Source organism: Sardina pilchardus, chromosome 9 (assembly GCF_963854185.1).
Source record: "Sardina pilchardus chromosome 9, fSarPil1.1, whole genome shotgun sequence".
Classification (NCBI taxonomy): domain Eukaryota; kingdom Metazoa; phylum Chordata; class Actinopteri; order Clupeiformes; family Clupeidae; genus Sardina; species Sardina pilchardus.
This window is the reverse complement of record NC_085002.1, coordinates 31,694,957-31,720,335: the sequence shown is the minus strand read 5'-3', so window position 1 is coordinate 31,720,335 and position 25,379 is coordinate 31,694,957. Positions and strand designations below refer to the sequence as shown.

Sequence of the window (25,379 nt, the reverse complement as noted above, 5' to 3'; positions counted from 1 at the left end):
CTCAACGTTTGCAAACTCCATATTTCTCCACCCTCAGCATGGACTCATTCATAGAGTAGGAAAAGCTTGTGTGTGTGTGTGTGTGTGTGTGTGTGTGTGTGTGTGTGTGTGTGTGTGTGTGTGTGTGTGTGTGTGTGTGTGTGTGTGTGTGTGTGTGTGTGTGTGTGTGTGTGTGTGTGTGTGTGTGTGTGTGAGAGAGAGCTGAAAGTTTAATCTTACCAATGAGTGAAGGAGTGGAAAAGTAAAGCTTAGTAACCCATATCTCTTAATGCCAATACCAGTATCACACACAAGAGCTCATTGTTGAGTTGTAAAGTCAATGTGCTGAATAGGAGGCTCCTACTGATGCGCCTGCACACTTGTGTTCTTGTTCCTGAATGTGTTATGGCTCATTATATTTCAAAGGGTGCTGGTGTACAGGTGTTCAGCATTGTCAATGCTTAGGAGGACAAGTTAAAACACAGAGATGCTAAAAGGAGACCATTGTCCTGCCAACATCCTACTTGGGCGAATTCAAGCCAAGCCTCAGACGTCTTTTTTTAAATGGAGGTGTTTCTTTGCTCTGGGGTTCGGGTTACAGCAAAGGCGTTTGCCAAAAATATCATTTGCAGCGGATGCCTCGCTTATTTTCTGCTCTTTAAAGCAGCTCTTGGAGATGTGGGGCTGAGGGGGTTTAGGAGGCGTACACCTCTGAAACCTGATCTCTCCTGCCTTCACGTTTGATGTCCCAAGTCGAGGTCGGCCTTTGATCGCGTTGCTCTTAATGACTGCCTCTCAGAACATCAAACGCCGGCGTGCGTCTGTCCTGACACAGATAGTGATCTTTATGGCTCAGCATGGGCCCTGCAAAAGTTACTGTACCAGGAGTCCCCCCCCCTCTTTTGGCAGTGCTGAAACTTCTCTGTAGGTTTGGCTTTGTGCCCCCACCCCACCCCCCCACACACACAGTCACACGAAGTGTGAAATGCAACTATGAAAGAAGGGATCCTTTTGCTCTATGGGGAAAATTCCCTGCTGTATCTGTTTTGTGTAGCTCTTGGATGTGGGAGGTCTTTGTATGCACGCATGCAGTCTCCTTTAAAAAGAAAATGAGTCTCTTTAAGTCTTATTTTGGCCTCTTGTGTGCATCAGGCCATGCCTGTTCATACCCCACTTCAACACATGCAGCAACAAGAGTTTGGTGAGCATGTGAAAATTTGAGGTAAAATGACTTGATTAATGTTTCTGTTCATGTAGTTTTCTACAGTTCAATAGTGGTCATTTTCTGACTCACTGGGCATGGCCTGTTTAGCATTTTCCCCCTTTTGTACAATAGTATGCCTTATCTGACTGGCCTGAAGGACAATAAACTACATTAGACGAGCAGTAAAAGATTACACGCTCATTCTCTTACAATAGTGTATGAGCACACACACACACACACACACACACACACACATTCGAGTGGCTCACTCTCAAAGCAGAGTGCAGATAAGCTATCCTGTGTCAGGGACTCTGGGCTGAATGGCTGAAATGCAGTGCCACCACCAAGGCCCACAGTCTCGTCTTTATTACAGAGCCCGGGCCACTGCCAAAAACAATGATGTCATACTGCTGTTGCCATGGAGCAAGGGCGGACGAGTAGAAACATGCCAGCGGGGGGAAAATAGGCCGCTTGTTCTGAAGACACCTCGCCACAAGTTGTTTGTCTGTGGGGGAGTGGGGGAGCATTGTTTTGCATGTGCTGTTAGCTTGCTTACAGTGATACTCTGATCACCTATATATTTGTTGTGTCTGAAATCTTCCATTTGTTTTTCAAATACAGCTCAGCACAGCTTTTAGTCCATAGTAGAGAGAAGCAGCAGTTCTGTGTTCAACCAAAAGGTTAGGGTCAAACCTGCACGATTGTGGATACCTCAAGCAACCACGGCTTGATTTTGCTGCAGTTCCGGAAAAAAAAGTCGGGTTTACTCAGTTAATATTGACTTAGATTAATGTTACCGTGACTGTGGCCCAGTAAATGCATTCTGTAAATTCGCCGTGTTGGGTCGAGCAAGCCTCCTCCACAGTGGAAAGTCCCAGTAGCCGGTGGCTGCCAGTGGTAATTTTCCTGCCTCCTCTCCCCTCAGGTGGCACTCTGCTTGCTCTGCTTGCTACTGTACCAGACTGCCTTTACATAAAAAACCCACCTTTACTTGGACTGTTGACTTGGTTTTTGCTGATTCCTTGGCATTAGATAGTGTGCCCATTTCCAAACTGAAGCAACTCCAAAATGTAATGGGAACTTGCATGGCAGTTTTGTTTTGCCTGTGAATTGAGCCTTAAACAGCTGGCCCCTCTTTTTGGTTGTAGTGTAGGTTAAATGATCCTCTAGCACTTTTAAAAGGCCAGGGGTGTGTGTGGGTAGCTACAAACTGAGCGGCCACCTAAAAAGGCTGCTTGCGTCATAGCAGGTTTGTAAAAAGCAGCTAAACTCTCCACATAAAATGGTAGTTTCAATCAGCCACTCGGTTTAATTAAAATTTTGGATGAGGTTTGGCTGTGCCTTTCATTCACACGCTTTGTTGTGGACCCCCAGCCAACTCGCAAAACACAAGGATTAGGGGTCCCAAATGGCATTCATTAGTTTCAGAGTGCTTTTGCCTTGATGCCGTTTCAACCTTTTGAGTTCCCTGCAGTTTAGAGTCTTTCCCACACAGAGCCGTGTGTGTGTGTGTGTGTGTGTGTGTGTGTGTGTGTGTGTGTGTGTGTGTGTGTGTGTGTGTGTGTGTGTGTGTGTGTGTGTGTGTGTGATTCCTCTTTAATGTCTTCAGTGGATTGTAAACCAACTGTGTATGAGTAGAGGTGGCCTCATGTGACGTTGTGCTGTGCTGTGCTGTGTTGTGTTGTGTGCAGGCGAAGCGGCCCTGAGAGGGGAGCCCAGGATGCAGCCCATGTCCCTCTCCTCGGCGGTCAGCAACCACCGGACCGGCCCCCCTCCCATCAGCCCCAGCAAGCGCAAGCACAGCGGGGACCAAGCCCACGACAGCCTGGACTGCAGCAATGAGCACGTGGCCAAGATGAGCCGCCTGTTCGCCGCACAGTTGTAAGCTCAAGTCCTACATGTCACGCCTGACTTTGTTCACAGGGGCTCAGAGCTCCACCATGTGCTCTCCCAGCTGTGTGCCGTTTCATTCACTCACATAGAGACCAGGGAAGTCCTGTTACTGCAACATTAGAAGGATGACATGACCGACACAATGTTTAAAAGTATCAGAGTGAACGCTACATTTGGAATGTGGGACACTGCACTTCCTGTTGGAGTGAGTTAATCTTGTAGAACGCTAAGTTCAGGAAAGCATTTGAGCGAGGCACATAGCATTCAAGTCAAACCACCAACATGTTCTCGTCCCAGATTTGCACCCAAGAATGTCAATTATGCACACTCATAGGTCTGGGTAAATTTGACTCTCTGCCATTGAGCACTTTCTTTTTTAGAACCGAAGGTGGAGGTTTTCTGCAAGGTTGCTTTTTGCTCTGGAATGTTGAGACTCCCAGCTCCCTCAGATTCCGTAGGGGAAGGCCTGTGAACGCGTACAGGAAAAGGATGGCCGTGAAGTCCGGGATTCTTGGCATTCCAGATCCCTGTGCAGCGAGCACTTGGTGCACTTGCAGTGGCTGGCCATACCCCATAGCAGCCATTACTGTGGGCCTCATGGATTCCCTGCATTCCAGCTGAGCTCTGCAGGGCTGCCATAAGCCGTCGGCCCACAGACATGGCTGCCGAGTGTTGAGTAACCCAGCCCCAGTGGCCCAGTCTGGTTCATGGCCGGGGAATGCGTGGCACAAATTAGGACGCAAGCGTGAGCTGATGGGAGGAATAATGTGAACACTCGGCGCACTCCTCCTCAGCGCGCCCAGCCTGTGGATCCCTGCCATGGCTGGCAGTGCCATCTCGGGCTCAGCATTCCACAGTCATTTCCTGCTGTTGTGGGCACTTGCGCCATTCACATCACACTTGGTTACTGGAGAGCAGTTTGGAGAACAGGGACATGAGCGAGCGGGTACAAACCAGGAGGCACGTTGTGTCTGCTTCTGTTTGGGTGATTTGGGCTGACTCCAGTCTCTGGAGCATGTAGAGCAAATCACTTGGACTTTCTCCTATCTTGCGTAGGGAGGGAGAGAGCGTTAGTCTGGTCTTCCATTAGATTATTCACTGAGTTGCATGCAAGAGTAAACAAACAGACTGCTAGACTAGCCCCTTTCACTGAGCTTCAGAACTATTCCCACACAGTTAAAAGCATAATATTGCCAAAAATGGTTTGTCTTGTGTATTGACTTTTTTGGATTAATAGAGTTTGAAGCAGTATTATTTCAGTCAGGGGTCATCTGTCTCTTGCCACTGTGTTACAGAGGTTCAAGCACCAGGTCACAGGAGTTAACACATTGACCGCACGAGTGGGATCGTCTTTCGTGAGGTTGAAACTGGGCCCAGATCAGGCCTCCGCCACTCTGACCGCACGGCTGGCGGAACTGGCCGTTCGGCAGGGCGGACTAGTGGGCTGTGGAACAATGGCCGCTCACTGGCGTTAGAAGAACTCTGGCTCTCTTGCAGACGAGCTGCGTCAGCACTCTGTGCAGGGTCAGGGTCAGGGCTGACCATAGGCATGATTGTAGGTGTTTATGTCCAGCACCCTCAGAGGCCCTGCGCATTGTTCTGGCCACTCGCAACACGCGGCCATCCTTAGTGTTTCTACGCCGCAGGACTCGCCGTCATGTGCTCTGTGGTCTCAGCGGGCATAAATTAAACTTTGTGAAATATTTCGCCGTTGATGTATATGTCAAGTGGGAATGCCACATGACTGGCCATTGTGTTGGTCAAAGCCTGTACTTGTGTTGTCTGAAATACTGTGCACTGAAATCACAAGCCTCAGCAAAACAGCAGCACAAATATCTTTTGATAGGAGACACAGAGCCATATCAAAACAAAACCCATTGTTTGAACCCACTGTTGAGGCCTTTGTGTGTCTGTTTAGATTACTTTTTTCCTTCAGCACTTTGAGTTGTGCTTTTCATTTATGTAAATCTCAACAGGAAGATCCAAGTGAAAACAAGTATTCAAATTTGCAATGTTTATGTGAGTTTTATTTTGTTTCTTTGGCTAACCGACACTGGTTTAGCTTGAGCTTGATGGTTGACATGGGCTTTTACAAAAGCTCCCCAAACCATGTTTATGGCCGTATCTTCCTGCAGGTTGGGCATATGAAAGATTGACTGAGGGGAGTGTAGTAGGATGGGGGAGGGGGCATAGGTAACCGACACCTAACACCACAGACTGGGGCGGCAGTCTCAGCAGCTCAGGTTACTATTATGCGCTCTACTTCTGGAGGGCAAGCCCTGCAGTGGCCTGGGCTGAGGATGGGGGGGGGGGGGGGTTAGCCCGCTCTCCTTTTTGTCTTTTGTCCCGAGAGTTGCCCTCTCAACGATATTCTCCTACACTCAGGCCTACTCCACAAGCACTCAGGTTTCAGTACCTCTGGGGTAGCCTGCGGTCATTTGGGTTCCTGAAGGGCTTCTTTGTAAGAGCAGCACTCACCGTTTCGCAAGTTTAGTGTGCAGTTCTATGTTCTGTAACCCACTCTGCGAGGTGTTCTCTCTCTCTCCGTGTGTATTTATGCAGAGCCATTTGCTGTAAGTGTGGGCGCAAATGAGCCGTTACGCAACAGCATTAAAGGCTGCAGTCACATTGCAGGAGAGCTCCGAGTTCGTGCACTCTTTTCTTTGGAGGACGGAGGAGAATGGGCGAGGGGACTTTTATCCGAGAGCGGCCCAGAGAGCCATAACTCTGAAAAGTGTGTCTGTGGGGGGAGGCGCGGTGTTGTGGAGCAGGGCTTATGTCAGGCGGGGGCCATTTTCTCATTTTCACTGTGCTGCCCAAAACAAAGGGCCCCTTATCCTGTCAACCCACTGCGTGTTGGAAGCCTGCTCTGGCTTGTCCCCGTGGAGACGCCCCCACCGCCGAAGAAGCATCCCCCCCACCCCCACCCCCACCACACACACACACACACACACACACACACACACACACACACACACCACCCATTCACTTCAGCCAGTCACCCCAGCCAGGACCCCTACTAGCACCAGCCACCTGCACAGCAAAGAGCAGTTGTTGTTGCTATCTGCGTAGCGTTTCAGGCTGGAGGCCGGGCGTCTGGTTTGGAGATCAGCGATTGTTCCCATGTTTGGGTGCTGGCGTTCCCCCTAGACTGGCGCTGCTGCTGGTCGCGCTGCGGTGGACGTAAAAAAGAACAACAGCCCAAAAAAAAAGGTCCCCTCACAAAAGTGGGAACTCGGCCGTCCTCCGCTCTGCCTGCTGGGAACTTTGAGAGTTCTTGCTTCTCATGACTCCCGCCCCAGAGCCAAGCGCAGAGGGAGGGTAGCCCTGTGCCAAAGTGGTTAGGCCCAGATGAAATCATAGTTTGCTGCTGTTTTACATGGAACCCTTTTCTTGCTGTAAAGTGCAGAACGGTTTCATGCGGATCCCTTTGATACAGCAGTTGAAGTCACTCGTGGTATGCTCAGACTGGGATCTTGGACTTCTAGCCTTCAGAGCAACATAATTGGCAAGCGGTAGTGCAGTGCAGAGATGTGTCACTACCTCTAAGTGTGACTATTAAAGTGCCGTTTTAGTTTCTCTTTAAGAGTGAATATAATCAGATCTGAAGAGCACTACATTTACAGGGCTGTGCTACTGTTAGGATTTGAATAATGAGGAAATCAAAACTTTGAGAAAGACCCTTGAAATGGCCTTGGTTGCTCAGGATAAGCTTCGATGTGTTCTTGCCAGAGTCATAACAGAGCTGAATCAGGATTAAACATGATGAAATTGCCCCAAACCCAAACCGCTCAAACTAGCCTGCACACCAGGCTATTGCCAGGGAGACTGTCTGCATAAACATCATTATTCCAGACTCGTGCTCGCTGACTTTGATGCGAATTAGTCTGTCTGCCAGAAAGAAGAAATTAGTCATTTCTAATTTCAATGCTCTTGAAGCACTAGACATGTGGATGTTTCATTGCTAGAGGAAGAACAAATAAATCTGTGAACTGAAGCCGTAAGTTTCACCAGAGTCTTCCTGCTCCAATGAGAGTGATGCATGGTAATACCAGTTCATCTTGGCAGCATGTAGTCCGTACAAACATTTGTGTGTGTCGCTGGCGGTGTGTCTTGCCCATGCAGGAGTGCACCAAAGCAATACTTAAAGCACTTAATTAAAGCCTGACCCTAAGGAAGAAAGCAGCAGTGATACCCAGCGAGACACGCCCAAATCAGTCAGCATGTGGTTTCCAGGGGGACTGGCAGCGCGGGGCCGTGTTTGTATCCTGTGGTTGGGGGCCTTCCACAGCCTGATCTCTCCCAGATGTTTCCTGTATCTCTTAGGGTGAGGTTCCAGGGTCTTGAACAAGAAATAAAACTCCCCAGCCTGCCAAGATTTGTAGTCCCCCACACCCCCCACCCGCCTTTCCCTCTCCCTTGAGCCATGCCGAAACACAATTGTGAGAAAATGTGTCTTGTTTTTATTGGCTTACACTATTTCTTGCAACACTGAAGAAAGTCTGCTACCATGGACATCGTTCTGATATCTAACTGCAGGCTTTCGACTGATTAGACATGTTGTTTTTGAAATGAATGACGGATGGCAGAAGTATGGCTTTTGAGTGCCAAGCCCTTTTGTGTGTTTTACGAGGGCCTTTGGTGGGGGATGACCTTAACTTGAGAGCAAAACCAAATGACATGAGAGCAAAACCAAATGACATGAGAGCAGCTGCTCCACGGTGGGCATTAAACACAACTGGGCAAGTGCTCATATTGTACCAGTCATGTGACTCTATCATACTATACAGGGAGGATTTGTCCAATTTTTAAATTAATAGATCTCTCTGGGTAGCCGTTTTAAGATGCCACAAGATTCACCACTAATTGCATGCTGCATATAACCCAAGCACTTGTAAAAAAAGAAAACCTGTTTCTTTAGAGCACTCTTGAGAATTATAAGACCGGGCTAAATCTGTCAATCACAATATACATATACTTTTCAGTTCCCGTAAAATAGGGCAGCAGTATAACTAAAGGCTTTAGCTTGGACTGCCCCAGCTAGAGTCACAGGCACAGTCCCAACGGCAGTGTGCAGACCGCCACTTGTAGTAGTCACACAACTTTACAACATAGGTGTGGCCTGAGCTTCCCCCACCCTACCCCCACTATTTATTTTTCTTTGTCAAACAGACTCCTTTCCAAGACTGGGAGGCTTTTCTGCAGGAGTGGGCTGGGTTGTCTTCATGCTTTCAGAGAGGGATTAATGTTGGGTGAGCACAGATCCCCCCCTAGCCCTTATCTGCCATTTCATCAAAGCAGCTAGAAGCCTCATATTTTTATAGAAAGCTTTATTCCTCTTCCACTCCAGTCCCAACAGCCAGTTTTGATAAAGACGGCTCCCAAAAAAGATTCCCCCCACTCCCAACCCCATCCTCCCACGTCCCCCTTCACCCCCCCCCCCCCCCCCCCCCCCCCCCCATCCCACATCCATCCCACTCTCTGCCTTTGCTTCTGGGAGCTGTTTCAGCTTCAGCAGAGCTGCTTAAAGACCCGAGGGAGAAACTGAATCTGAGAGTTGTCCAACCCAGAGAGAACATGTCTAAACGTCTCTCTGTAGCACATTCATACAACAATATGAGTCCTCCACAGGAGCTGGGGAGAGGGATCGCGGGGAGGCACTGCATCAGCCACATGAGGCAGTAGTTGTTTACATGCTTCTAGCTCCATACAGTGGCTTTGCACTGGAGGTGGTTTCTGTCTCTTCAGAAATATGCTTTGTTAAAAATGCAGCGTTTTTCATTGACTTAAAGCAACAGCAACTTTGACAACTTTGAGCTCAGCCTTTTGTTTTTTCAGCTTCTTGCTTTATTTCTTCTCCACCATTTTGTTTTGGCCAAATAAACCAAGAAAGAAGTCACCAGAAAAACTACCTAGGAGGTCCTAGTCTTCTCAGAATGACATATGTTTTTTTTTTATCTGAAACTGGAGGGAGCATTTGAAAAATCAGCATTTGATGGGGGGAGAAGTTGCAGGCTTCTTCTCCACTCTGGTTGTTGTGTGCATGCAATAAAAAGGGTCTCTCTGGCTGTCCAGCTCAGCACATTTGTCTCTGTGGGAGAGACATTTCCGGTGGACGCAACGGTGTACTGCAGATGCTTTACTCGCCAGTGCAGTTGCCTAGTAACAGACTATTTCAAGGACCATGGCCCACAAGGCTGAACTTAACAAAATCTTCCCTCTGTGCTCTCACTCACGCACAGCCCTGGATGAAGCAGACAGATCCGCCTCTAACCCACCCGAGACTTTTGCACGGTCCATTTTAAAATCTAGTCCATTGTAAAAAAAAAAAAAAGTCATGTTTTCAGTGACCGTCCCTCGTTCTCGTAGTCTTGGCTAACCATATACAGAACGAGGGGGATTTTAAAGATGCAATTTCCTGGTTGGCGCATGTATGATTAGAGGGCCTGGCTCCCCTACCCCTTCCTCCCCCAGCCCCTTGAAGGCACACAAAGCTCATTGTAAACTAATCAGGGGCTGTGTTTGTTGCCCCTTTCCCAGCCCCCAGTTCCTGCCTCCCTGCTCTGCTCTGCTCTGCTCTGCGCTGTGCTACTCTGCTCTGCAGCGTGTGGTTGGGGAGAGGGTATTAAGTTTTCCTCCTGTGAAGCTGAGACCGGAGCGCTGGGAGCAGCCAGGAGAACTCCCCCCTAAACGGGGCCTCCGCTCCTTGTTGCTGGCAGACGCACTCACCTCCTTCAGGAAGGGTGGAATACACAGCGGAAGAGAGAGAGGGAGAGAGAGAGAGAAAGGGAAGGAGACAAAGCACTCTCGTTTCAGACTTGTGTGTACCTCCATGTTCTTCCTGAGCAAGCGGGACAGAAGGATGTGATTTGTTAAGCTGGAAGCTGCTCATTGTGAATGAGATGACGCACACTGGTTCAATTGTTCAGTGTTTGACGGTTTGAGTATGAGAATTGTGTTCACTTCAACTCAACTGGAGAGTATCTAGGAGTTCCCATTACTTGATGGGAAGGCCAGTATGTTTTCTAAAAAACTCAACTCAATTCAAACTCATCTCAATTCAACTCAAGTTGTTGTCCCTGAGCTGTATGCTATGAAAACCTTGAAAGCTCTGCTACTGCTTGTCCCCTTTGCATAGTAAACATAGTGTACAATCAGACTCTCACTAACAAGCCTTGTGTGTGTGTGTTTTTGCCCATGTCCACAGAGGTAAGCCAACCAACGGGGACTACCGCAAGGACCCTCGTGAGCGCAGCCGCAGCCCCCCGGAGCGAGTCTCCGTGCCGGCCGTGAGTTTGCACGCCGGGTCCCTGTACGGCCACATGCCCAGCCTGCCCATGGACCAGCCCCTCGCACTGACCAAACACAGCCTGGACGCTGCCCGCACGCTCGCCCTCTCCCCCAACGTCAGCCCCATCGAGCGGCAGCAGGTAACCACAGCGCATCCTGAAGGAGCAGGCCACAGAAAGGCTTCAGTGTGTGTGTGTGTGTGTGTGTGTGTGTGTGTGTGAGCAGGAGCCTTAAAGCAGCAAATTCATAGACTAGTCACCCGTTTCTCTCCCCAGTCACTTCTCTTCACCAAATAGCCCGTCAGCTATTTTAGAAATGCACTGTTTGTTTACTTTTTCAAATATGGCTGTAGTGCTGCGGGAGATCTTGGTTGTTATTGTTGGTGGTGGTGCAAGTTTTCATATCTACATCTGTTCCCGTGTGTGTGTGTGTGTGTGTGTGTGTGTGCAGAACCGGCCCTCTGTGATCACCTGTGCCCCGGCGAACAACCGCAACTGTAACCTCTCCCACTGCACTGTCTCCCACAACGGCTGCTCCTCTGGCCTGGCCTCCAGCTACAGGAGACCCTCCAGCTGTAAGTAGCCCCGTCCCTCACCACACCTCAACTCCCACCACTGACATTAGAGCTCTAGGCTGGGCACTCTTGTCTTGTTATTCACCGGAAAACGCTATTTCCAAAACTTTCAATTGTTGCCTGTCAACATGGACAGGTGGCTACACCTGAGAGTGAAAAGCAGTGTTTCTGTTTCAATGCTGCGTGAGTAAAATGCTCTATAAACAGTGCGACTCCAAAGCCATAAAAAACAAATCACTCCTCACCCATCACTGTAGTGGACCAGTAGTTGCTGGTTGGCACTCAAAGCTTTGGTTATCAAAATGTCCTGCCTGTACAGTATGTTTCCTGTAAAAGTGTCAGAGTGAAACAAGCAAAAGGCTAGCTAACTCAATATTAGCATATGAAATAAGTGTATGCTCTGTACTCTTTTATGTTTTCAATTCACTGTTGCGGAGTCATCTCATGAATGATCTATGCTAGTGTGTAGGGCCATAATGAGTGAGATCTATGCTAGTGTGTAGGGCCCGTAATGAGTGGGATCTATGCTAGTGTGTAGGGCCATAATGAGTGGGATCTATGCTAGTGTGTAGGGCCATAATGAGTGGGATCTATGCTAGTGTGTAGGGCCATAATGAGTGAGATCTATCATCTATGCTAGTGTGTAGGGCCATAATGAGTGGGATCTATGCTAGTGTGTAGGGCCATAATGAGTGGGATCTATGCTAGTGTGTAGGGCCATAATGAGTGGGATCTATGCTAGTGTGTAGGGCCATAATGAGTGAGATCTATCATCTATGCTAGTGTGTAGGGCCATAATGAGTGGGATCTATGCTAGTGTGTAGGGCCATAATGAGTGGGATCTATGCTAGTGTGTAGGGCCATAATGAGTGAGATCTATGCTAGTGTGTAGGGCCATAATGAGTGGGATCTATGCTAGTGTGTAGGGCCATAATGAGTGAGATCTATCATCTATGCTAGTGTGTAGGGCCATAATGAGTGAGATCTATCATCTATGCTAGTGTGTAGGGCCATAAGAGCGTCATCTCCTGATTGAGAAGTGAGGTCAGGGGCTGCTGCTGGCACTGTAGCTCAGCACAGGTCAGCGGAGGGTCACGGGAAAAGAGCTTTCCCATCCCATCTGGGACTGGCGCTCTGAGATGAAGTTCTTCTACTCTGGCGCACAGGGGGGAAGATGCTAATAAATTCCAGATTGAGTTGTGTAACTCCTGCAAAAAAACCCCCAAAAACCGCTTCCTGGTTTTATGAACTTTATTATCTACCATATGAATCTCTCCACTTTCCTGATGCCCCCCTTAACTCTTTTTAGTGCTGTAGGTTTATTCTTCCCTGAGATGACCGTTCTGCCCCCCTCTCTCTCTCTCTCTCTCTGCTAGCTAACAGCACGGCCTGTGACCCTGTGATCGAGGAGCACTTCCGCCGCAGCCTGGGCAAGAACTACAAGGCCGAGGCGGAGCCGGTGACCAACTCGGTGTCCATCACCGGCTCGGTGGACGACCACTTTGCCAAGGCGCTGGGCGAGACCTGGCTCCAGATCAAGGCCAAGGGCGGCTCCACGGGCAGCCCCGAGTCCTCCCCCAGCAGCCACATGCTCAGCCACAGCCACTCCCCCTCCGTCATCTCCTGAGAAGAGGAGCAGAGCCCGCCCCGCCCCGCCCCGCCCCCTGAACCCTGGAGCCCCCAGCCCAATGAGCCTTTGCTTCTGACAAAGCACGCGTGCATGTGTTAGCCCAGAGCTGGACAGCATTGCTAGTGTAGAGCTGTGTACATAAGACAGAGGGGAAAACGGAGGTGCTTCATCTGTCATTTTTGTATGTTTTTCTTTTTTTTGTGTGTGTTTTTATTTTACTTGTCTCTTGCCTTTACTTTTTATTTCTTTTTAAGTATGTTTGCCTTCATTTGCTTGGCATATGCATTGCCCACAGTGTAAAAAAAAAGAAAACATGCTTGAACCATTTTGTTTTGAGCTGGGTGTTAGCAGCTTGCATCTTAATGACCTGCTTGAGTTACCAAAGAACCTTCTGATGCAAACCTTTAGTCTGTTGAAGAACAAGCAGTTCTTTCATGGCACCCCTCCGAATATTTGATCTGGACTTCTGGTTGTCCTGCACCACCTCCCCATGTGCAGTCCTGTGCACTCTCCACTCTCCCCCTGCTGTGCCTGTGTGTGCTTGAACAAGAAGGACTGGTCTGATTTGCACTATTGATGGAGGGACTGAGATGACATGTTGTTGTCAACACGGAGAGTGATATTTCATGTTCAAAATTTGATAGGATTCTTTCCTCCTTTTTGAAGTTTTATTTCTGTTAAAAATCATACCAAACATTGAGAGTGCCGACTGCCCTGGTTTGGTGGTGCATCATCACAGCAGACGTTGCAGGGAAAGGAAAGGTGATTAATCAAGCCATCTCGTACTTCAGAGAATTGTTTTTGTCTGGTTGGTGCCAACAACTGGACTGTGTTTTCTACACATGGGCATTTTGGAATCCTTTTGGACGTGTGTGTTCCCCAGGCACTGTGGTTTTGGTAGAGTAGCTATGGTTTGAAGGGTAAAACTAGTGCTTACTGATGCATGTTTGAAATAGCTGGTATCTATTGTTTAGACATTTCAATCTTCATTCTTTTATTAGCCTTTTTCAGATGTTTAGTTCTATTTTTGTCAGTAACAGTCTAGATAAACTTACTGCTGGTACAGTTGTACTCAATATTTTTTATTCAATATTCATTATGGTAGCAGCCAGCATCAAAGGATGGCCTCCGGACAGGTCTTCCATGTTATTAACGGTTGGATTTTTATATCTTATTAATCCACGGTACAGGATGCTATCACATTTTGCATGACTGAAATAAGATGAACACTAGCAGCTGTGGACAGGTCAGCCCCCTGAGAGTTCTCGAGCTCCCGGGGAAAAGAAGACATGTGTCGAGACGTGTTCATTTCTCCTTTTGTTCTGTAGACGTCTTTTATCGACTTCTCTTAATTTCGCAACAGTTGCCTGCAGCTGTGGAGACCTCTGACGTGTCTTTTTCTTTTCAACCTGTACCAAGGCGAAATACATTCCTCCTACAAGGAACCTAGTACAGGTGTTGCATTTGTGTCTCAATTACAGTATAACTACTAACAACGAACATAAGTGATATGTGGTAAGGAGGTGCTAGAAACTTGGAGAGGCACGGATATACGCACTGCCCATTTTAAACGTATCTTTCCCTTAAACCGTATGTCCTGACATTCCATCATCCCAGTTGACCCCATTGGCCACAGCTAAATTCAGCCAATCACGTTATGTTTGAAGAGAGTAACAGTAGCTGCTAGACAGCAAGTGTTTGCTTCACGTAAGAGCATTGACATACGCAGAAGTGAAAGTAAAAAAATACTCCACAAAGAAAAACAGTTAATTTTGTATTTTTCTATGTATGTAGTTGACACATGAAAATGTTGTGTATTGCATAGTAGGCCATGTTAAATCTTCCTACTTCAGTATGCATGTATACAGAGGGAAAGGGAATTGTGTCCCTAGGTCATTATGTACACATTTCACCATGTTTTTGTTTTGTTTTAAACTAGACTCATTTTCAGCTTTGGCACACAGTACCCTACACACTGTAGGAGAATCACTTAAAGAAAAAAAAAACTTTTTATATAGGTAACTATAAGACCATCATTACGCTGTGCGTAACGAATGTACAGAGAACAGAAAAATCGTAGTCATATTTTTTGAGGAACAATTAATTTGTTAATGATATGTAGCTATTTAATTTTTCCCTGTCCTTTTATTGTAATCGTGCATTATTATTATTATTTTTTGTTTTTCTGAAAAAAGTTGATCTTTTTCGTTTGTAGATTTGTCTGTAAAAGGTTAAGTGCAGGAACACAGTTTATTCTATGAGAACAGGGCGTGTATTGCGCCACAGCCACTCCTGTATTAGCGCTGAAGGCTACTGTGCAGTCTAAACAACAGCACCCTATTCCCACCCCACCCCCAACACACACACACACCTCAGAACAAACATGTCCATCTTACGAGTGCACAAGCACAGATGGGCCTCATCCACTCATAGCTGACTGTTTGGGAATAAAAATGCCTATTGTCCTTACTTAAGCAGTAGATCTGGAGCAGGTGAGGAGGGGGGAAAAACAAAGACAAAATTACACAAAACTTTACACGTACAATTTCTCACTTGGAAGCAGCATGTTGTGTTCTTCCTCTGACAACTGAGTCTGTTTGTAAATCTGTATTATATCCTCATTTTGTGGCCTTTTTACCTTCAAATAAAAAAGGTTTTGGCAGGCCACCTTTTTGTACTTAAAGTAGCCTTGACGAACAATAAAGTGCTCTTAAACCACAACTCTGGAGAAGTGTCTACTATTGTCTTGTGCAAGTCTGTCTGTGTGTGTGTGTGTGTGTGGCAATTACCATACAGTTCAGTGGCCACTGATCCGTAAGCCTTGTAAAGTAGTGTTGCATTTATTTGCAATTCATAATACAGTAATAAAAATGTAATACAATGATAGTCATCAGATATGACAGTGATTTGTATGATGTCATGCCCTCCAAATCCATTCAGTATAATATGTAAATGACAGTTATATATGAAGTATTTTAGGAAATTGAAAGAAAGGTCATTAACGTATGGTTTCACACATTTTAATGTTACTGTCAAAGTAACACCAAGTACAAGGAATTGACATACACCACCATGAGGTTAGAAAATAAGACAAAAAAACTTTGCTGTGCCCCATAAATCTATAAATATAGACCAAACGTATGGCTCAACAGTAAAGAAACCGCTTGTTGACTTTGGTTGCTGATCTCAAATGAAGTGGTAGACATATCAATTGTGAAAGTGTGGAGTCCACCTGATGTTTGTTTCTCCTTTTGAAGAGCTATTCTGGTGTCAATCAAATGGAGTCTTGTGAGTTGTCCACTGCATTCACTTCATATGCTCTCATCATCGCTCATGTCCCAAATCTGAAAAAGATTATTACTGTCAGTTATGAATGATTAAAGTTAAAATAAGCACACCTAAAATGGAAAACACAAACATCCAATTTCCATATTACAGACTTTAACTGGCCTATTTCAAAGATTATACTACTCACATCACATACATAAGTGTGACTGTTTTAGCTGTTTCTTGTGACTAAGATATCTGCTGTGACCCAACATAACGTAAGGAACAACTCCAAAAAAACATTACACATACTCCACAAGACATATCAGATGACACTTAAAAGGCCTCAAACTTTCAAGCATTAAAAACATTAGCTCCAGATAGCTAGCAGTGAACGTGAACAAGCTGTTCCTTATTTGATGGCTACAAAGATAACAGAGGTGCTAAATTTACTGTGCAAAAGTCATGACACAATAGAGTGTGTGTAATGCGCAGCTCTCGGGGTGACTGACGCACACACACACACACACACACACACGCCAGATGAGTTAAGACCCGGCGCTCAGACTGCTCAATCAGCACACTTGGCCTCACGGGCAGCTCCTGCGCACCATTAACATGCTAATAAAATCCCCCAGAGCCACAAAAGAGAAAAACATAAAACGACTTCAGCTCCCAACAAAGCAGTGTCCTCCAGTCAAGGAGCGCCTCTCCTTTCACTTTGAAGTCCACGCCAGGGCAAGGAACGGCCCCAGAGGACGTGGGGAGAAGCCTCGCTCCTGACTCAGGTGGAGGATGACGGGAGGCAGCAGGCCGAGAGGAGAAAGACAGGCCTGTTCTCCACTTCAAAGACAGAGCCCCCATCTCGGGCCGTCACTCACGCCCGATCCATAAAGCCCAAGGCCCGGCCTCAGGACATGGCAGGGAGCTGCAACCGTGCCTCGCCCCCATGTCACACACACACTCGAGACCAGTAGAAAGCAAGTGCGCACACACACACACTTCCTGGCAAAGGCCTTCGCCACACACCTCCGTCAGTAAACACTGTGGCTGCTCTGACGCTAGCAAATTCCTCACATTCCGTCTTCCTTCAGACTCTCTTCACATAACTCGAGAGAATGAAATGACACACACGCATACCACACACACACTGAGACATTCACACACACACACACACACACACACACACCAGTGTGACAGGCCTGTGATTGCAGAGCCGAGTTTGAAAGCCTTGTGATACGTCTTATCATGACGCATATTATCAGTGATTCAGACAACTCCATAAGCAGATACTCTATACAGTTAAAGCTAATGTGGAGATCAGAGAAGGGTTCGGCAGACTGCTTCCAAATACTGTTTCTGCTTCTAGTTTACACTAAATGATTCTCACACACTTTTGCATTTACATTTCCAATTTCTTTTTTACATGTGTGTAAGCCTGTGATGTGTACATGCGCATTTGGCTTTCTTGATAGCACACTAATGAAACACTGCACCACTGAATAGAGCAGGCTTTGGTCAGCCAGTGGTGCCGTCTTTTCCTTGTGGCCGGGATATCAATACCTTGAGCATGCGCCGCGCCACAACACATCTCATCTCTGGAAATCCCATCTGCGGATGCACAGATGATCAACCTGTTTATGTGCTCTCTAAGCAATGTGGGTGCTGCATCAGCATAGGACGCAAACAAGCAGGCACATTTGAGTCACGTCTGGCACCGGGCACAAGATAGGGACACAGACACACACACACAGGGACACACACACACGGACACACACACACGGACACACACACACGGACACACACACACACGGACACACACACACACACACACGGACACACACACACACACACACACACACACACACACACACACACACACACACACACACACACACACACACACACACACACACACACACACACACACACACACACACACACACACACACACACACACACACACACACACACACACACACACACACACACACACACACACACACACCTTCTGCATCCCCACAGTGCTTTTGGCATCAGGACCTGGTCTTGTTTTTCAAGGAGGAGGCAGACTATAATTACATATATCATTATTTTAATTACAGCTTGGTGCATGGACCTTTAAACTATTTCAGCCCTGCCTACCACAAGAGTTCATATACTGCTGCAAGTAATTGTTTGTGATGAATGTTTACATGCTTCACACAGTGGCTTCCTGCTTGTTTATCTATTTATTCATTCATTGTTTTGATTTCTTCTATTTAACCCTGCAAGTGCAATAGCGTCACATGTTATTCATGTACTGCTCTGCATAGCCTCTAGCATTGAGACTAGACTACATGATACACTGGCAAAACTTCAAAGATGGTTACATGCTGGTGTTACATAAATGTAATAGTAATATTCCCTGAACTCGCCTACATAAATACAGACTAGACAAAAGCTTTTTTTTTTTTTTTATGATATCCTGCGCTGATGTTAAGAACTTGAGGCTAGGATTTGTGGTAAAATAAGAGGTAACCATACAGCTTTATGTAGTGAAAGGGTTATGGCATCTGTGGATGTCTATTTTCTTCTAGTCATAGAACTTACGAAAGATATTAACAAGAATAATTTAGATATCAGTATCCATATATCGTCCATTCTGCATTCAGACTGATTTCAAGTTCTAATAACTGAAATTATACTGAAAAGGGGTACGACAACCACTTTAAGCAAATACTATATTGTTGAATGGGTTCCAGAGAGACCGTTGACAACACAGCCTTTACATAAGCAAAGATAGACCTTTTGTGAAACTATGTCAACAAGGGAGATCTCCTCCTAACACAGAACATTGGGGAGATCCCCCTCCCCCTGCCATTCCCACATGGAAATGTGAACAGTGAAAGATATCCAAGGCGCATTAAAACATTTGTGTTGCAAAGGCACAATTTCTATCATTCTGATAAAATATTCAGAGGCCTTTCTAAAAGCATGCAAAGTGCTTCTTCAGCACAAAAAGATCTAAGCCGCCAGCTTCTGAGATGGCAGACAGGGAAAATGCTTCAAATGAGCGGCAGCTTTGAGGAAGGTTAGCAGATAGGGGCGTCATGCCAAGAGATGGCATCAAATTTAAATGACTCTTGTTTTCATAAATGCCATTCACTGATGGAGACTTTTCCCAGTCTCTGTATAAGTGTAGGTGTTTGTGTGTGTGTGTATGTTACAGAACACACACCCACACACCCACACACACACACACACACACACACACACACACACACACACAGCTCAGAATTCACTATCAGCTAAATCAGTTTCCTGCACATATTAAAGAGAAGGATTTCTCATCCTTTTTAAATGCAGTGCAGCTTCAGAAATGCTTTTTCTTCATCCGTCAAAGAAAGTCTACAATGTTTATTAGCATCCATTTCATACCACTTCCCCATGAAAATGATGAAGATTTGTTGGTAATTGAAAGCAGGTTTTAGATAGACTATTAAAAACGGGAATGAAATCCATGGTGGACTATTTTGGACGTGTGGATGTGGATAATAAAAACACAGAGGACATCAGAGATTAGAAATGAGTTCCTCCAGGAGCCTGGAGATGCCGGACCCTACACACTGAGGAAGAACAACCTTGAGTTACTGAACAAATAAGCTGCTTATTGCTGCTTAATAAGCCCACAACCATGTAAATAGCATTTCTGCCCATGTCATTATCGCCAACAGCCAAAGACAGTAAAAAAAAGATCTTCACAGTTTGAGATCTGACAGTAAATCTTCTTATCTTCAGGGGTGTGTGAAGTTCAATCATAATCCTGAAAACTAAGCCTCATATTGTGTGGAAATTACCCACATTCTAATAAACAAAGTGCTAGGAAAAGGGGAACCATGTTCAAATACACACAAGACAATATTCTGTAAGCAATTATCATTTGTGTAGACAAAAACTCCCTATTTCTGTTTCAGATTTCCAACACACATGAGATTACGCCAGTGCGCTAGAGCAGTGGAACAGAATCAAATATGGCTTTTGCTTGTTTGTTTGTGGGCCAAATCATTTGATTAAGAGCGATTCCAAAGAATATTAACAAATGTATGTTCTGTATCTTACTGAATTATAGTTTTCATCGTGCTCTCTGCAAGAGAACAACGATTTCTGTCTGTGTTAAGCTGATGAGGAGTTCTTAATCAATGTGGCGATTCAGAGTGGAAGTGGCGAACGGATCTGGACACTTTCTAAATGGGGTCAGCCATGTTAACGCTTTCGTTCCTGTGTGGCCTTCGGTTGATGGAACCTCAGCAGTAAAACAGCCTTTGCGTCAGCCAATAAGCTCTCCTATCTGCAGTGATTAGGCACAGAGCTGCTGAAGGGCCAATATGGAGCGCCCCACAACGCCTTACACATGCTCACATTCACTTACAGTAGACAAATTACCGCCATTTACCACCAACTTGAGCTCTTTAAAAATGAAACACAATGTCCATCTGTTTCACATATCTTAAATTAAAAACATTTTGTACGGGGGCCTTTACACCCCTTGGCCTTTTATCATTGTACTTGGCCAACATGGAGATAGTTAGCAACTTAAGGACCACACAGGGTGAGGGGTAATTATCCACTGTTTGCCATGCCGACAGTGCGCTGTCTGGCCATTATACCACTGCTGTCATCAGTGCTGAGCTGCTGAATTGATTTTGTACCGAACAACCAGAACAAACTGTGATGTGCTAATAGCTAATGGAGTCTTTCAGAATTAGACCGAATGTTTCCCACTCTGGCAGGTGTCCACATGGTCTAATTACTTTGGCCTCAAAAGGACACTGAATCAGCTCTTCTACACTTTTTAAAACCTTTTTTTCTCTGTTTCCTGCCATTTGGATCAATATGCAACTCTTGGCCTTTGAGGCTTTCTTGGACGTTTCTGCTTCTGTCCAGCACCTTTGAGATATCAACATGACTTCCTGATCTCATGTGGTGGTCTCATAAAAATGATTGCACTGCCTCCTGTTGTTCTTTTATTCCTGCTGTTTTTCACCCCTCGTTTCCCCCCATAATATGAATGGTGGAACAATCTCCTATCACACTGTCAGCTATAGAGTAGGTAGATCTGGCTGGCAGAGATTTCCCTGAACCATTTAAACCAAAGATTTTTGAGAGCTCTGCCAAGGCTGCTGTTGAGCATTTTATAAATAACCTATCAAGGCTAACAGGCCATCTTCAGGTCTTAATCATCCTTCAAATCCTCTCCACGAGGCAAGACTCTTCACTGCTAATGTCTCATTATGCCTTTGTTTCATCTGTTCAATATAAGCCTAATGTCAAACTTTAGCTTCCAAATGGATGATTGGTCATTCTGTTATAGGATGATTATTCTCAAGCTGTGTGCAGAGCTTTGATTAGCCTAAGTATCACACTGGCGCCTCATTTGCTGGAGCCTGCACCAGTTGATTGCTAATTGAGTAGAAATGTCTGGAACAGAGATGTTGAGGATCACATGGGAGTAACCACACAGCGATTGGTGTAAAGAGAGCTCAGAGAACTGTGCTCAATAGGTTCCGGACATTTCCACCTGAATCTCCGACTCGAAGTTGAAACATCACCTGTGGAGTGGGGTGGTGAGGAGACGGATGGTTTGCATCAAAGTCTGTATTTGCGTAACAGTCCGTTTTTCAGCAGTCAAGTCAAAGTCCCAGATTTGCATACCATGGAGGAAACAATGGTGTTCCCGGTTCACAATAGCTTTGTGGCCATGTACTGAACTCTCCTTATTCAACAAAGCCAAGGTAAAAAGGGTTTTCCATTTTGTCATAAACTCAATTAGATCTACTGTCCTGTATGTTTACAAACTCTTTCAGATAAAAAAAAAATGCATTCAACATGGGCAAGCCAACACAGACCTATTTTCAACCTTTTCAAATGCAAGGTTGTTTTTGTCAAGTGTCTTTTCGACAGACCTTTTTAGCAGCCTTTAACACACACCCACACAGACATCTCCCGAGGTGCTGTGCACACTGAGATCAAGTGCATTTAGCACAACTATCTGCGTGTGGAGATTTACAGGCCTGACGTGTGCCTGCGGTGCACCATCCCTGGAGCTGGCCTCTCTCCAGGTGGAGTCATTGAGTTCACATGCAACGGTGGCTAGCATCCACAGCCCTGTGACACCTGCTACATTAGACTTCTCTACCACTGCATGGAAACGGTTCCACACTGTTCTATTTCACACAATCTGAAACGCAACTCTTAAGTTGGAGTTTCCTTATATGGGGAAAACACAGGTGTTGTCATTATGATAGTTCTCACAAGTAGTTGTGATTTATGAGTATTTTGATAGTTCTTTTAAGTTGAATAAAGTGTTCCCTATGCATTCTATGTACTTTACATTTTGGTCAATATTGGTGTGAATTATATGAGAATATCTCATATGAAAAAGAATAGCTTAATTTTGTTACACCACATTCATTTGGTTTAAGTACACTAAGTGTATTGTAAAATTCTACATCTTACAATCATTAACAGCTTTTAAAAAATAACTGAAATGTTTGCATTAGTGCAATAACCATGTGAGTACTAGAGTCACGTCCTGTGTATTAGCTGCCCTGTGTATAAACAGCGTAACAGTGGTGTATGAAAATCATAATAAAAAAGACATGTTTTTACTGCACATGGGTATTAACCACATAGCTGAAGAAATGGTGGAAAATCAATGTATTGTCTTGGTTAATGGACAGGAAATGATGGTAAACACCTACCGCTAGCTAAAGTTGACCCAGTTGAGCGCTAACAGTATGGCCCCTAATCTCAATGGCTATCTATTTGTTAATTTAGAACCATCAGCAACATCCTACGTGCAACACTCCCGGATGCCACATGATAGTTTCAGTTCCTCAGCAAGACACTTCGCTTTTTGCATAACCATGTAAATCATTTGAATTAGGGTGGTATATTTTGACAACCGCTGCTCTCTACATCCTCTTCACATTGACTTTCATAGGCTGGGCCCACTGGGCTATCGGTGGTTTGCTGGGTTTCTACTTTTTAGGTGGCTTAGGTGCTAGCTTGCTGGGTTTAGACCAAAACCCCATAATGCCTCTTTAACTTATAATTCATTTGTTGTTTAAAAACTCATCAACAAACAGTAAACAAATAGCAGTTTCTTACTTACGTGTGCAAAAAATGTTTAATGGGTTAACTGTCTTTTCACAACCTGCCGAGATGAATGGGTGGCACCACACAGCAACATCAAAACGTCCTCCTGAGAGGACAAGCCTGATCAGGCTGAGCTAGGGGTGTTGCAAAAGAGCAGCTGGCTGTTTGAAAAGTTTATCCTAAAAGACAAACTTGCTGTGGCCTGAGCTTTGGGGGGACATTTGTTTAAAAACCCTGTGTTAATTTGGCCTCAGTGTTTGGTTAAAAGCGGCGTGATGCTTATAGTGGGAGGCCCTGTCTTTCCACACATGTTTCATGTAGGCTTCCATAGGTTTATAGGAATCCATGAACATCTGGGACTCTTTTAAGTAAACCCAAGCAGCAAACACATAATTATGAATTACTAAGGGACAAGGGAAGGCTTTGTAGTGGATCAGGTCTACCCAGAGCCAACTGCTGCTCCACAGGGAAACAATACTCTTCAGAGAGCCACTCACTGTACACCCATCAGCCTTGGGCATGCTGCTCTGGAAGCTCAACATTACCATGTTTCATGAAGACTTTATGTCCCAACCTTGGAGAAATATCGGCAGTTCAAATAAAACAAACATTTTCTGGCTTCAAGAAAACGATAGTAGCAGAAATAAGATGGATTTTCTGGAACCCTCCACCAACCCAATCCAAAACTCGAAAGTATTTATTTTCAAAAAAAAAAAAAAAAAAAGTTTTAACAATGTGTATTTTTGTAGGCATCTGCTTTTACAAGATCTCCAAAGTCATCTTGATGGTATATGGTGGCGTGAAGAAAAGATGAACACACCTGCCATTCACACTAACTGCCCAGGCTATGTGCTACAGTATGTAGTTTTGCCATCTGGGCCTGACACTCTGCAAAAATGCAAGAGCAACTTGTACAGCTGGACGTGACCCAATAGATTCCCAAACATCAGTTAGCAAGCTCACTAGCATTCACCGGTGCCAGCCCTGCTGCTGCCGTGGTTAACATGCCAAGACTGTTGGCTTTAGGCTAGTCAGCTGTTTAGCTTGAGATGTACAACAATCTTTTCTGCTGCTTTAACAAAATTGACAAATTAGATCTTTAACTCAGTCCCCTGTGCTGCATTTCCGTCACCTAGACAAGAGCCAACCCTTTCCCGTAACATGCGCCATGCCACAGCCCTTGGGGTCACACGAACAGCCTTGACATCCAGCTCTTGCTAACGTCATGTTGGGTCATTATCGCTCCACCAGAAAGCCATCATTACGTCTAACAGGCATTTCATCCTCCCCAAACAAAACTGCTTGCGTCGACTGCTGGCTTTCTGACACAACTCAAAGGCAGAGTTGGCAGAGCGGGAGGGAGAAGAGGGAGTGTGTTGTCCCCTCGCGAGCTCCTCCACCAGTGTTTCTTATTAAAGGCCCAATGTGGAGGGATGGGCAAGTTGGAGCTGACATTTCCCTCTCTTTCCAAGGCCGGTGTCTCTGGAGAGAAACGAGCAGGAGCTCTGGACATACCTCCTCAAAAGAAACGGGCCTTTCACACAGCTACGGATGGAGCAGGAAAAAGACTCCATGTTATCCATTTGTCTTTAGTCTCAGACTGAATAAAAACGGTCCTTTGTGGCCGGTGACCTACTAGTGTGAAAGGAGCTCACACATGATGGTCTCCTCGAAGATACCGGTGGCAGCACGTCACGGACTGCACACATCATGGTCATTCACAAGGATTCAGTCGTCTGTGCCCATCACTCCACTATGCATATGCACTACACCCCATAGGATCATGTCTATGCGTAGAGATATGTAAGTAGACGATGAGGTTGAGGAGGCCAAAGAGGAGGAGACTGGGTGCTGGGAACAGGCTTTCACAGCCGATCCCAGCTGGGGTCAGAGCTTTTATTTTGGTAACCCCATCAGCAAGGCAACTTAAACAAAGAGCCCAGACGCAGGAACTGCAGGAGCGCTGGCTGATTGGAGGGGGAGGATGTGCTGTGCAGACGGCCCTGTGCTGTGCGCAGACCAGCCGGGTTTTCCCCCTCATCTACTGGACTCAGGGCACGTCCCAGCACCCAACAGCTGTCAGCAGGCCGGAGCCTCCAGTCACCTCCTCCACACACACACACACACACACATGGACAAACACACACACATGGACACACACACATGGACAAACACACACAGACACACACAGACACACGAACAGACACACACAGACACACACACACAGACACACACACACACACACACAGACACACACACACACACACAGACACACAGACACACAGACACACAGACACACACACACACACACACATGGACAAACACACACACATGGACAAACACACACACACACACACACACAGACACACACACACACACACACACACACACATATGGACAAA

The 25,379-nt window shown here is 45.9% G+C and overlaps 2 protein-coding genes across 4 annotated transcripts in view; one reads left to right on the top strand and one right to left on the bottom strand.

Annotated features, from left to right (window-relative positions):
- Positions 1-15,291, top strand: part of vgll4b (vestigial-like family member 4b) — a 34,690-nt gene extending 19,399 nt beyond the window's left edge. For all 3 annotated transcript variants that reach the window (XM_062544748.1, XM_062544747.1, XM_062544746.1), the window contains 4 exons: positions 2,875-3,064; positions 10,284-10,506; positions 10,817-10,940; positions 12,317-15,291. In XM_062544748.1, the coding sequence (XP_062400732.1) occupies positions 2,875-3,064; positions 10,284-10,506; positions 10,817-10,940; positions 12,317-12,567 (788 nt within the window). In that variant the 3' untranslated portion in view covers positions 12,568-15,291. The remainder of the gene's footprint in view (positions 1-2,874; positions 3,065-10,283; positions 10,507-10,816; positions 10,941-12,316) is intronic.
- Positions 15,292-15,574: 283 nt separating this feature from the next.
- The window catches only part of atg7 (ATG7 autophagy related 7 homolog (S. cerevisiae)), a 56,259-nt gene continuing 46,454 nt past the window's right edge, over positions 15,575-25,379 (bottom strand). Inside the window, exon 20 of the mRNA XM_062544745.1 lies at positions 15,575-15,914. Within this exon, the coding sequence (XP_062400729.1) occupies positions 15,882-15,914 (33 nt within the window). The 3' untranslated portion in view covers positions 15,575-15,881. The remainder of the gene's footprint in view (positions 15,915-25,379) is intronic.